Below are 13,631 nucleotides of genomic sequence, written 5' to 3'. Positions count from 1 at the left end.
GTTCATTGTGTTCCTTAAAACTCCTTTTTGCAATATACTAAAGTAATCTGTGTAATCTCCTTTTTACTCAAATAACGTATATATATGGTCTTCTTCACCACCTCTCAGGATGCACATTTCTGCTCTTTTTAATACATCATTATGTGGTTTGCTCTTCATTATGTTATCTTGAGGGAAAACTACCAGGACCCTCTTGTCTCCTGTTTACTTACACTGCCCTCTGTTGGCACGATACTAACACTACACTAGGGCTCTGAATCTGTTCGTCGTCACTCTATTTTGGGTGTTTTGAAAGCAGGGTGGTATGTTCTGAAGCTTTGGGGCTGTGCTTTGAAATGTATCAAGCTTTATTTGCCGCCTGTTTTGTGTTTCTGTCTTGTCTTTACAGGCAGTGGTGGAGAGAGTGAACGGTAGAGCAATAGATAAATGAGGACAAGAAGAAAGGAGCCTGAGGCGCCTTTCTTTATCCTGTTCAGAATTCAACATTAACATGGGCTGAAAGGGTTCCTCCTCGCTTCGCCATTCAAACACTGCCGAGAGGCACAATGACATCTCGATCGAGCATGAGAGAGAGGAAAAAGAGAGAGAAAGAGAAAGAGTGAGCGTGAGTGTGTGAGAGAGAGTGGACTGCCAAGATAAATCACTATCAAATAAGACACTAAATTTCATCTCACTTAGGCAACTGCCCCCGAGGTCTTCGAGGGACGACAAATGGGCTGGCTTCAAATCCAATCCAATAAAGCGATAATAGCGAGTATTCAACCTTTGACATTTGCTGGCTCTGACTGCCTGTTAGCAGCTTTAATAAAATAACTGACGACAAATAAGCACACTTGCTCAACAATATGCAGACTGATCTGCATGTAACATGGGTGGTGATAGCCTCGTGGTCTGGTGGTACGCCTTCCAAACCAGAAGTCACTCTGGATAAGAGCGTCTGCTAAATGACCTGTAATGTAACAGTGAGCAGGAGATCTCAGTTCTATTGTTAAGTGTGACACCTTTATCTCCTCTAATGGTCTGCTGCAGTGCCACTTCATCTGTGCGACACACCCCCACAGCCCTGTCAGATTAGCTGAAGTACCCCTTCACACTAACACTAACACTAACTTCATGTACAAAATGTATTGATTTGAATTGATTTTCAACTCGATGTTACTTTTAGGTAATGTAGGACGTTATCTTTTTTTTACTACTTTTATTTCTATGCTTTTATTGGTTAGTTAATTCTATTTCTATTTCTATGTACTTATTTATTTATTTTATTTATATTGTGTGTTGTTTTTATTGCCATATTGTAAAGCCCTTTGAGATAAAGTTATTATTATTATTATTATTATTATTATTATTATTATTATTATTATTATTATTATTAAGATTACTTAACACTTTTGTTAACCAAATCATAATTTCTCATTTTACTAATAATCTGAACTACTTCACATTCTTTTCAAGTATCTCCTGGGTAACTACGCACACGTATGGTCATCATAATTTGTTTAAGGTAGGGTTGCAACTAATAATAATTTTTGTGGTTTGTCTGTTTGTTATTTTTTACAATCAATGCATCCTGTAGTCAGAATGTGTAGAATTGGTAACATCCATCCCAATTCCTACATGTATTTGATAAATTACATAAATGTTTAATTGATTATCCAAATTGTTGTCAATTAATTTTCCATGGATCAATTAATTAGTTAGTTGACTGTTTAAGTTCTACTATGATCCATTATACTGTATTCTCAAACCTAGTTACACATTTGAAAGGTCTATGCTTGCGGTTCATATAAAAAGATGTAAAACTCAAATGCTGTGAGTCTGACCGCTGCCTCTGGCCCGGTCCAGCTGGTAGTGATGGGGGTCTCTCTGATCCGATGCAGCGGTGGTGGCGGCCAGGATAGCGTGGAGCCCGCTGTCCCTGGGTAGCGTGAAGCTGCGGGGTTTCCCTCCTGCGTCTGAATCGATGCTGGACCTGAGGGGCAGAGGCAGCGCTCTGTACTGTTCTTGCAGCAGGCTGCGCTGTGCGGGCAGGGTGGACTGCCTGCGATACTCCATCGCCAGGTGGTCTCTGTCCTCAGAAAGCAGCGGCTCCTCCACCGGAAACGTCTGGAGGTAGTGCATCCTCGCGTTGCTCTCCATCTGGTCCTGCCACGAGTTTCGGTGGCTGCTGGACTTCTGTCCGGGGGAGACGCCGTTGTTGCTGCTGCTGCCGTCCTGAGACTCGGAGTGGAAGTCGTCATGAGAGGAGCGGGACTGGAACGTGTCGGAAGAAGAGAGGTGGCCACGTTTTGGTTCCAGGTAGGGACTCACCTAAACACAAAGAGAGTTAGCAAGATGGTTAGCAAGTAAAAAAGAGACGCTTGCCACATATCTACTAAACGACAGGCTGACAGACTCACTGAGGATGCTCTGGGATAGGTGTCATAAGGTGGTGGTGGACTGTCCTGTTTGGACATCGAGGGCATCTCCATTTCCTCATGATCACTCTCACTCCAGTAATCTGTCAGGAACGAACAGACTGGGTCATGTTTTTATTAATATAGCAGAATCAAAAACAAGCACTTTCAATGCAGCATAAAGGACAACCTTTTTATAAACCTTTATCAAAATAAAGCAGCTACACTCACACCTACATCATAATCTTATTACCTTTAAGAGACACTGGTTTGTCATGGCTAATGAGACTTTAGTTACAGGTTTGTAGTTGATCATTTAGGAAAGGTTTAGCTTCTGAACTGCCGCGTCAGGCCAGAAAATATCCGCTCTGCCCATAAATGAGTGTTGTGACAGGTGTAGCTGCAGTGTAGGTGTGTGATGTAAGTCCGTACCTGACTACTGTTGAGGCTAAATATGGAGACGGATGAATCTAAGATGTGAGAACTTCCTGTTAAGTCTTCTTGAGGCGTTAGGGTCTAATTTAGCAACTTGTCTGAGAAGGAAGAAGCCCCCTCTTCATAAGACCAACGATGACAAACCTGATCTCACCCGCCCACCTGTGCAGGGTTTCTACGTAGGCTCCTCTAAATAGAGCATAAGGGTTTGGTTACATCATTTCCTGTCCATTTGTAAGAAGCCAAAGAACACCAGAATATAAAAAATAACAAGCACGCCTTCAGCCCCTAAAATTAGCATTTAAATCCAGCACAAAGCAGAGCTGCTTGAATCGGATATGGAAGTGAAAAATGGGTGATGTAGAAATGTGTTCTCGTGATTGCCGCATGACTGCTGTGAACCTGTGATATGGGATTAAAACCTTGCCAAGTGAAGTCTTGGTAAAATAATTATCCATGCGTTCGTCATTATTTGTTACATTATTTATATAGATTCCTCGATCATGGTGTTTTATATAAGTGTTGACCAGTGACCTGTAACAGACGGAGAATCCTTTGCAAGAAAGGTCTGTGACTAATCTCACCTCGGTCCTGGGGAATTTTCTCCTGCTCGGAGTATCCTGCCACTGCCATACTGAGACGACTCAGCCACCTGTGGGGGGGGATAACGGTCATGACGCACAGCTTGACATCCAATAAAACATCTTGTGCGTGTCTCCCTGTTTGACCAATCACCTTACAAAACTGCTCTGTTCAAGGAGAGTGGGCAGTCCGGTAGGGGGATTTAATTTCCGGCCAGCAGGAGTATACATGTGGTTGCAGATTTGGGATTATAGGGGCAGTTTACAACATGACTATCACAGCCTCATTAACTCACCGGGACATGTCGTCTACATTTTCCGCTGCAAAGTAGAAGGTCTTTATCTTCGGATGGCAAGCCTTGAAAGCGCTGAAAGAGAACCAAGGGTATATTTAAGCACGAGAACGGGGAACGTATAGCGTAAATTAACATATGAATACAGAAGACTGTCGAGGTAAACAGACACGCGGTCACACACACACTCACAGTAATTCAGACTGACACAGAAACAGCAAGACTTTGCATCATAAGATAAACGGCTCTGCCTATTTTCAAGAGCTGAACACAAGTCTGAGTCAGTTTCACTAAGCATGTGCATGAAAACACAATCCTGCGCCCACAGGCTGAGTGGCATGATTTAGATATATATACGTAGGTAAGCCATAATTATTAAACATAAAGACCTTATAATGATTTTCAAAACCTCTGAATTTTCTGGCATTTAACCCATTAATGAACAAATTCTGGTATGCTTTTATTTTATTTTATATATAACATTGCACTATGTACTGATACGTTCAGTCTTCTGTTATCTGTTATCTTCTATTATTAGCATTGCTTCTGCGAACTGTATCTGAACCTTTTTATTCATAATCTCACATTTAAATTGATATCAAGGACAAAATTATATTAAAGCCTTACATTTGTGCATCTGCTGTCCTCATGTCAGCTTAGTAAAAATGCAATGTGAAAGAGCATAAAGTGTGTGACTCAGGTGTCCTCTGTGAATTGTCCTGTTTTGCATGGTCAATCCCCTAAATTATTCAATATATATGCCAATGTTTTTTCCTGCCAAGAACCAATTTGCACAAGGTTACCTCTGCAGCGATAATACATTTGTATGATCGTATATGCAACATGAAGTCTCTGCTGTCAGCTTTGTATTCAAGCAATTTGTATCTAATTTGTCCAATTCTGAGGCTAAACGGAAATGCAAATTTAAGAAGCTTGATCCTTGGTTTCCAGGTGGAAATCAGTACTCACTACTTCCTTCTGCATTCAGTGGCACGATCAATCTTGAACTCTGGGAGGCTGACAAAGCCCTCTGCCTTCTCATCCTGAGACAAGCAAAAGCAGAGTTAAATCAAGTGCCACGTGATGAATAAAGGCTTAATTCTGTTAATTGCTCTTTCGTAAAAACACAAATCATCATATTCACCTCCTCGTTCATGTACCAGTACAGGCATGTGTCTTTCAGGATGAACCAGTACTTTTTCCACTTCTGGGAAAAATAGGTTTTAGCATCCTTCTTTTTCCACAGCCAGCCCTCGCAGTCGCCCTGACCCAAGTCTCTGCAGGAAATCCGCCGCTTACTGATTGAAGACATGGGACTTCCAGCTGTAGGCGCCAGCAGGGGAGCAGAACAGACGGGGTGTAAGAAAACACTCATCGAGAAACACCTGCTCATGTTTGGGTTTGAGTACATGTGAGCGCTCAAGTAAAACTCTTTAAACCAAATGCTCTCACCTTTACTCTTCTTCTTTGACCTTGACATCAGTGAGGATCGTTCAAACACCTGCAAAGTAAACAAGAATGATGACATGCAGAGGATCCCAGTGTTACTCCTACTTATACGCTAGCTTACGCCAAAAGAAATTGAATTTCCACAGAGATAAGTGACTGACATGGTAGAGGGAGGCAGAGTCAGAGCTGGATGTTGACAGGGAGACCTCCATCTGGAGGGCGGGGACCAGCGTGTAATGGGTGGGGCTGCTTCCTCGCTCACTCTTCCTCCTGTTCTGACTCAGGCTCCGTCCCAGCAGGAAGTCCTCCCCCGGGGTTTTATCTTCACTTGCAAAACGCAGCAGGGAATTCTCTGCAGGGACACAACAGAGGCAAAATCATGGCTACACACATACACACACACATTTTACTTAATCAGAATCAGAATCAGAATTTGGTTTATTGCCAAGCAGGTTTTCACATACAAGGAATTTGCTTTGGTGTGTAATGGTGCAAACATAAACACAGAAATTAAAAATTAAAAATAAGAGCAAATACAGAAGATTATAAATATTGAAAAAAGAATGTACAGAGTGTAATAATTGAATAATTGAGTGCACTTAACAACAGCATTTATCGGCAATTAGCAGCATCTCCTTCTGAGACAATAACAATGTGTAGACTTACATAAATAAAAAAGAAATAAAGAATGTCAGTATAGTGGCCTTCCCTGGTGTTGGCTCAGTGAAATACTATGATTAATAAATAATCGGCCTCCTGAGCACCGATTATCTCAATACGGCACTAATCAACCCGACGAAATAACCACATATTAATTGCTAAAGTTTATGTCACAACACTGATAATAAACTTTAATGTAAGCTACTGTAACACCAGTCAGTTGTCAATTTAACAATCTATCTCTCCGAGAACAGTGAATGCTGATGTTTCAAAAGACTACCTACAGAAGAAGGCTGTTGTCAGGCAGGAAGCCCTCCAAACTAGATAAATATAGCACCATCACTTTCTTTTTGGAAAGCCCAAAGAAACGACATATCAACACAATCCCCAGAGGAAGCAAAACCATCAATCAAGTCTTTCTTTGAGACTGAAATAAAGCAATTCAGTCTCCTCCCACTCCATTTACCACCTAGCTCGACAGTCACCAACAAAATGTGAAAGTCTCAGGATATATCTCTACAGTTGCCAAAGCAACAGTGTACTTTTTATATCCAAACAGAGAGAAACGGCAAAGCTGAGAGCGACGAAGAGATGGTTGAAGGGAAAAAAGGAGCAGTGATAGATTGTGAAAACATGGAGGAGATAGAGGCACGAACTGATATCCAGCATGTTATCGGTTTTGACAGGCCAGCTCATCCTTCTATTTTTTGGCTTGGAGATCTGAGAGGGTGAGGATATTATGAGATGCGCACCCACTCACCTCAGCTCCCTCTGTCCCTCTCTGTCTCCCTCTTTTCTCTGCCTCCCTTTCTGTTTTTTCTCTCCCACTGCCTCCCACTCACCTCTCCTGCTCTCTCTCTTCAGCTTGGCCAGGTCTTCGTTATCTTCCACCCAGTTGTATTCCACCGGCATTGAGATGGGCCTGAGCCTGCCTGGAGCAAGGAGGCGCAGGGAACGTTAATATCACACAGCTGCCCACACACACATCAAACAGCCGCAGACGTCTCAAAAACATCTCAAAAGCATACAGACGTCACATTCGCAGGGCTCTGAGATCTTGGCTCTCACGATTACAGCAGCGAGTCTTCAGACGAGGCCGAGGTCTTACCATAGGTGGGAGTGCTCCCCCTGCGGGCTGATGACGCCTCTTGGTTCTGGTCGTACTCGTAACAGTACAGTATAGCATCTTCCTCCACCAGAGGAAATCGCCGGCGACACTCCTGGTCCAGGTAGGAGTTTGGTGACTCAGATCCCTCTGCGACATGGACGACGTCCGATTGAGGCTCGTCACCCGACAGACTTCCCTTGTCATCTCTGTGGTAATGGAAAGCAGAAAGCATATTTAATGTCAGTGAAGATCTGGACTAATGTCAGTGAAAAGAAGAAGCAATGTGACCATCAAAATGTACTGTAGGATGAAAGCTTAACATCTTCAGCAGGTTAACTGTCAAACACAGCCATGTGTTTTAGTTTAAAGGATAGGGCTGGCAATAACAGTATCTGTCTCACTTCTCCAGCCTATCTGTGGCTATCGGCATAAAGCTACTTTTTTGCTACGTACATTGTCAAAAAGAGATGCCTAATTTATAATTTCATATTTTACTCAAACAGGAGTTAATAGTGCATTTGCTGGGAACTTTGTCAGCTGTGGATTAATAAACATTTCGTGTTCGTATTTACGGCAGCCAGACGGTGTATGTGGTGTATGTGGTGTATGTGGTGTATGTGGTGTATGTGGTATGTGGTGTATGTGGTGTATGTGGTGTGTATGTGGTGTATGTGGTGTATGTGGTGTATGTGGTGTATGTGGTGTATGTGGTGTATGTGGTGTATGTGGTGTATGTGGTGTATGTGGTGTATGTGGTGTATGTGGTGTATGTGGTGTATGTGGTGTATGTGTACTGACTCAAATTCATTGTTGTCACAGTCATTGTTCAGGGTAATGAAGGAACATGTCATGAAGTGTAACCTCATTGATGTATTTACAGTATAATAGTTTTTTGACATCAAAGGAGGTCTATGGCACAATATTAAAGGTCCCATACTGTTAAAAGTGATATTCCCTTGGTGTTTTTGATTATAAAGCAGGTCTATGTGCTGTATAAATACTGTGAAAGTATCAAAATGCTCAATCCACTAAGAAATGCACACAGCCCGTATTCAGAAACTGTGTCTTTAAATGAGCCATAAGGACTTCTGTAAGGTTATGATGTCACAACTATACTATATATATATATATATTTCTCTTTTCAAACTTTCCCTGTGGAGTTTTCTTATTTAGTGTCTACAGTTATGTTTACACTCAGTGTTTCTCACACTGAGTGTAAACATGCAGCTTGACAAACATGTTGAATGTATTGCAAAGCCATTTTATTTTAACATTTTAAATCTTCCATTGTTTATATCCATGTTTATTAGCTACAGGAGTTGTCTTCTTCTTCATGGCCTTTGTGGTGCATTGCAACAGTTGTTTGCGTGTTACGTCACACAAACTGTTGCAATGGAGTAAGTCAGTGGAGTGACATGAAACCAATAGCAGGAAATGTGGGTGCCGCGATATACCAGTATTGACGATAATCGTGTTATTTAAAACATTTAATATTGATGTCATGTTAATAGTAGACACATGACAATGTTGTGTAAATTATCCAGCGCCTCTTAAATCTAACCATACATTGGTGTGATTGTTCTTTTTCGTACGCTTTTGTACAGTTTTGGTCCCAGACTCTCCCTCCCTCATATTTTGAGTGCAATTCATTTGTCAAAAAAGAGACAAAACGCACAATAAACAAAGTAAAAGATGAATTTGACTGATGGCATCATTTTTTCACTTTTATTTTTATAGATATCGCAAAAATATGACGGGGTTCCACTAAAAACACTGTTCCAAAGCAATAGTGGTCAAAAACTCTGTTTGGTACTTTTACTTGACAAAGTAAGCCCTACTGGTGAAATATATGTTTTATGTGAAAGTGTGAGTTCACCTGGGAGTGTAGGGTTCTTCTGGAGGAGGGGGGATGTAGAGGTCCTGCAGGGCACAGCTACTCCTCCTGGATGGAGTACTTAAAGTGCTGGTGGGGGTGGCGACGCTGCTGCTGGGGCTCTGAGGGAAGATTGGCTGTGTGTGAGTGAGTGTGTGTGATGTGTGAGCATGTGCGAAAGAGAGAGAGACAGGCAGACAGGGAGCGAGAGAGAGGAACAGTTACAAGAATTGACACATAGAAAATTCGTAAGCAGTCCAGTCAGTTTGTCAGTCAGGGACCATTTGTTCGGTTCACACTGTGCTGCTGAGCATCTCAACCGTGAAATGAGCAGTGTACTGTACGTTTCTGATGCTCTACTTCTAACTAGTGCACACAAGAAGAAGGGTTGGTGTGCAGTCTAGTCTCCCCTCTCATTCAGGTCAAGGAAAATCTGGTCATAGCCTACATAGTCCGTTAAACGGCACACGAGGATGGACTGCTCCTTGTTTGTACAGGATGCCTGTATAACAAAATATCTAATATCTTTGTAATTACCTTTTTGTCACATTTATGATACAATCATATCACCAACTTAACTTCAGAAAGATGTAATCCAATCACAAGATTCCTGTTTTGCAGTGATAAAATATGGACTTAAAAAAACACTTGAGAGCTCATTAAATGAGTAAGAGCTGAAACTCTTACAACAACAGAATACTAATTTGTCACTGCTCAAACTATGCTAATATGTTGCGCAACTCACAGCTGACTAATATCAGGGATGTATTATCGGGAGACGTGCTCCATCATAAGACCATTATGTGTGTCAGAGCTACTGCAGGGTTTCCACAGCACAATGTTCTTTTCAATAACTTAACAGACTACCTTGACATTGTTAATTTTAGTCACATCTCGGAGCAGAAAACATTAGTTTCTCCCTTTCTGTCCTTAAAAATGCCAGCAGGAGAGCAAATTCGATTTAGGTGGAGAAGAAGAATGAGGATGTGATGTGAAGGGGGAGGAGGCTGAGCAGGACTGTGCTTCAGGGCCTCAGGGGGGAGAAAACATTTTCTCTGGCCTAGGACTCAAAGAAAGGCTGGGCTACATTAATACACATCCCTCTCATTTCCACCCATTCTGGCTCAGGCACACGGTCCTAAAAATGTGCTTTGTTTGGCTGAAGTAGGACAACAGATGCCACTGAGGGCTGAAATGTCAGCGTGTGAATGAATGATGCTGGAAACTCCAACCAAATGTGGACGCAATAAAAGCAATACCTGCACAATACAGTGCAAACCCCATAGCAACAATATCTCTCGGGTTTTACAACGCTAATGTTTGTTTCAAGGATCTTGTATTGGATTGCATCCTATTGTAAAAGTGCTACATTGAGGGGAGACCACCTGTCTTACTTACATTAAGACAATTATGTTTTGTATTACAACTTTTTTTAAATGTTATGTTTAAATATGCAAATCAGGGCATTTCCTTATTAAATATTTGTATACATTTCCAGAACAGAAATCTGAAAATTGAATAAGGCCATGTATTAAATGATGTTTCCATTTTGTAAAAGTTAAAGGTTTTTTACAGAGGGAATTTAGGATATCTCTTTGTATCACAAACATTATAAATACTTTCAACAGGCAGAATATAAATAAATATGTCGCCATGTTTTTAGAAATACAATGTTATATAAATTAGGCTATGAATGATATATAAAGTGGCAGCGTAGCTCAGAGTATGAGAAAATAAACTAAATTTGAGGAAACAGTCCTTTAAAGGTCTGTATTGTAAAATTCATACATTTTGTAAGATACTACAAGTGAATAAGATTTTTAAAAATCCCTAATAGATATCACTATGAAACTTCCCCAGTTGATTACTTACATTAAAACTGTTATTTTTTGTCTTACAAGTTTTCTGAAATGGTATATTTTTTCTCATAACTGCATCACTGAAATAAAATCCTGGCTTCAAATCAATTTCCTCAAACTAATCCAAAATCACCATCATTGGACCAAAAACGCTCACCAAATCCACCCACAACTTCATCATCGATGGTTCTTCAGTATCCATATCTTGGCATCATCTTTGATCAAACCCTTTCCTTCCACAAACACATTAAACAGATCAACAAGACAGCCTCCTTCCACCTCAAAAACATCGCCCGTCTCCGTCCATCCCTCTCCTCCACAGCTGCCGAAACCCTCATCCACGCCTCCATCACCTCCCATCTGGACTACTGTAACCGTCTACTCACCCACTCCCGGACCCATGACCACATCACCCCCGTCCTCTACAAGCTACACTGGCTCCCCATCCCCCAGAGAATCCAGTACAAGATCCTCCTCATGACCTACAAAGCCCTCCATAACCTGGCCCCATCCTACCTGACTGACCTCCTCCACGAGACACACTCCCACCTGCACCCTCTGCTCTGTTGCTGCTAACCTCCTGCCCCCCCATCCGGACCAACCTCAGATCCTGGGGGTACAGGGCCTTCTCCATAAATAGGCAAATGGAAATCTAGATTAGTTTAGTAAAGTAAACATATATTTATAGAACAATGTTTTCTTTCCACAAGTCTGAAAGACGACATGTCATGGAAGCTAAATAGCCCAAACTCTCAAAATTGACCCGTGCCTGTAGTGTAGTGACTTGCCTTAATTGAACCCCATCTTCACTTTGCACGCTTATATTTTGGACATTTATGGGTGTCTTGTGGCCAGAGTCTGTGCAGTCAGACAGAAACACATAGATATACACATACAAATACATATCTACACACAAACAGGCATGCAAAAACCAAATCTGTGGAGGATGAAAGCGGTCATCATACTTGCAGAGCCAACGGTTTCCATCTCATGTTCTTGAGCAGAGCAGGGGTTGATGTGAGTGTACTCTGTGGGCGTTTCTTCAGCGTCAGAGTGACACCTGCAGGGTCCCCACGCAGCAAGTTCACCAAATTCTTCAGCTGCCAGCCCACCTAGAAAACAACAATAGTATGATGAGTGTTTCCTTAACACAGAGGCATCCCCATGACTCAGACTACAAAAATAATAAGCTTTAATATGAATATTCAGTAAGTGACTAGTACTGGGATTCAAAGTACATCCAGTGCAGTTGATTTGCTCGTGAGTTGGCTTTTCTTTATGACTAACCCACTTTTGTGCTGTTGAGGTTGTTATTTTAATAATAGAAATGGATCCTGATGGTTTGAAACTGCAGCACAGCCTCTGAGGTTCATGTTGATGAAGATGTGAAATGCAAAGTTGGATGCATTTGTTCACCTCCCGTGATATCAACCTGCAGGCGCTGCTATGATGTGGTAAGCCCCGATGTTATGAACAGCTGCATGCCTTGTAAATAGTCTTTAACCCAGTTTTGATGACATTTGGCACAAAATATAATTCTCGCACAGAGAAACACAGTCCACAGCTGAACCAAATATGCCAGGTCCAGTTGGGACAGGAAATATCCTCTCTTGCTTGGCTGACTGCTCTGAGTTTCAGTACACCCTGTGTATTCCGAGCAGCCTGAGAAACCGGGCACTGACCTAGCAATCACTTTCTTCTTTTCCAAGTAATGTTTCACCTTGACAACCACTACAGGGAAATGATTCACACAGAAAATGCATTAAAGAGAAAGACAGGCTAAAAAAGACACTTTTATACTCCTGCTTTATTCTTTGATAAATAGATTGTATTGATGTGTCTGGACAAATTAAATGTGTTTTCAAAGCAGTGAAACTCATGATTATTATCTTTTTATCAACTATCTTCTGATTTGCCCTGGTAAAGTGTATTTCTGCTTTAAGGTGTTTCTCATGAACAGTCATGCCACTGGTTTCTTCTTGTTTCATTTCCTTCAAGGGATTCTTGTAACACTCTGCAGTGTTAAAATTTACTGTCCTTTTTTAATGTGTCTGAAACCTTTCTCATTTATTGACCCGCACCAGAAATTCAATCTATTCTTGCTGCCTGGAGTTATTTATGTCTGACATGCCGTCTTTATTCTTTTTTTATAGACTTTCAATCTTGTGCTCAATAGCACCAAATCATTTGCCATTTCTTTTTCTTATTCTATGTAATTCTTATGCATTATACTTTCAGAGTTAATCACAAGGCAGCTTTTGCCTCGGAGGATTTTCCTTCATTTCTTTCCTTTGGTTGATGTGACTCCTTTGCCTCAGCAGCCATTGTTATGTCTGCTTCTCCAGGAAAAAGATGCTAAATTCCAGTTAACTGTGTTCTGTCTTACTGCTGGACTGCTTTGCTTATAGATACCTGAACAGCCTCAAGCATCCCTTCTTTTTATTAGGTATTTTATAAACCTTGATGTTTGTTCCACTATCTCTCAGGCCTGAATATTTGTTCCCTTGCTTAACTGTTGAGACCTTTGCAGTACTTTTCTCCTCTGGTTTTCTTGTGAGAAGAGAAGGTTTCAAGCAATCCTCTCACCGCAGACACATCTGGTTCAATCACCTCGTTTCTCCAAAGGTTTCATCGTGGCTAATGCGCCACTAATGGGATGTTCATAAACAATCAAACAACCATGAATTTGTTCTGAACTATGGGTTGCACTAAATTAAATGTATTAACAATGGTTAATCTGGTTATGGCCGTCGACAGCGCAGTTTTGGATCCGCAGACACTTCATCTCTGTTAACATATTGTCGTCATTAACCACTTAAGCTGTCAAAGTCACTCAGCTGCTGCTCTTTTCGGGAACAGCAGGACATCTTTCCTTCACCCCCGCCTCCCCAGCATACTAATAATAATATACAAGGAATACAAGATAATAATCTTCACTTCATAGTGTTCTAAGACACAAGAAATCAACAAACATGAA

At 41.3% G+C, this 13,631-nt stretch overlaps 1 protein-coding gene across 5 annotated transcripts in view; it reads right to left on the bottom strand.

Annotated features, from left to right (window-relative positions):
- Positions 1–13,631, bottom strand: part of LOC115019074 (connector enhancer of kinase suppressor of ras 2-like) — a 30,473-nt gene that overhangs the window by 3,045 nt on the left and 13,797 nt on the right. For 4 of the 5 annotated variants that reach the window (XM_029448412.1, XM_029448415.1, XM_029448414.1 and 1 more), the window contains exons 9-20: positions 11,620–11,766; positions 8,799–8,932; positions 6,923–7,128; positions 6,657–6,746; positions 5,316–5,506; positions 5,158–5,206; positions 4,850–5,028; positions 4,675–4,748; positions 3,709–3,780; positions 3,416–3,483; positions 2,400–2,500; positions 1,824–2,310 (exon numbers count right to left, since the gene is read on the bottom strand). In XM_029448412.1, the coding sequence (XP_029304272.1) occupies positions 1,824–2,310; positions 2,400–2,500; positions 3,416–3,483; positions 3,709–3,780; positions 4,675–4,748; positions 4,850–5,028; positions 5,158–5,206; positions 5,316–5,506; positions 6,657–6,746; positions 6,923–7,128; positions 8,799–8,932; positions 11,620–11,766 (1,798 nt within the window). The remainder of the gene's footprint in view (positions 1–1,823; positions 2,311–2,399; positions 2,501–3,415; positions 3,484–3,708; positions 3,781–4,674; positions 4,749–4,849; positions 5,029–5,157; positions 5,207–5,315; positions 5,507–6,656; positions 6,747–6,922; positions 7,129–8,798; positions 8,933–11,619; positions 11,767–13,631) is intronic. The other variant, XM_029448413.1, reaches the window with a different exon arrangement.

The sequence above is a fragment of the Cottoperca gobio genome, chromosome 14 (genome assembly GCF_900634415.1).
Source record: "Cottoperca gobio chromosome 14, fCotGob3.1, whole genome shotgun sequence".
In the NCBI taxonomy this organism is placed as follows: domain Eukaryota; kingdom Metazoa; phylum Chordata; class Actinopteri; order Perciformes; family Bovichtidae; genus Cottoperca; species Cottoperca gobio.
This window is presented reverse-complemented; position numbering and strand designations above follow the sequence as displayed.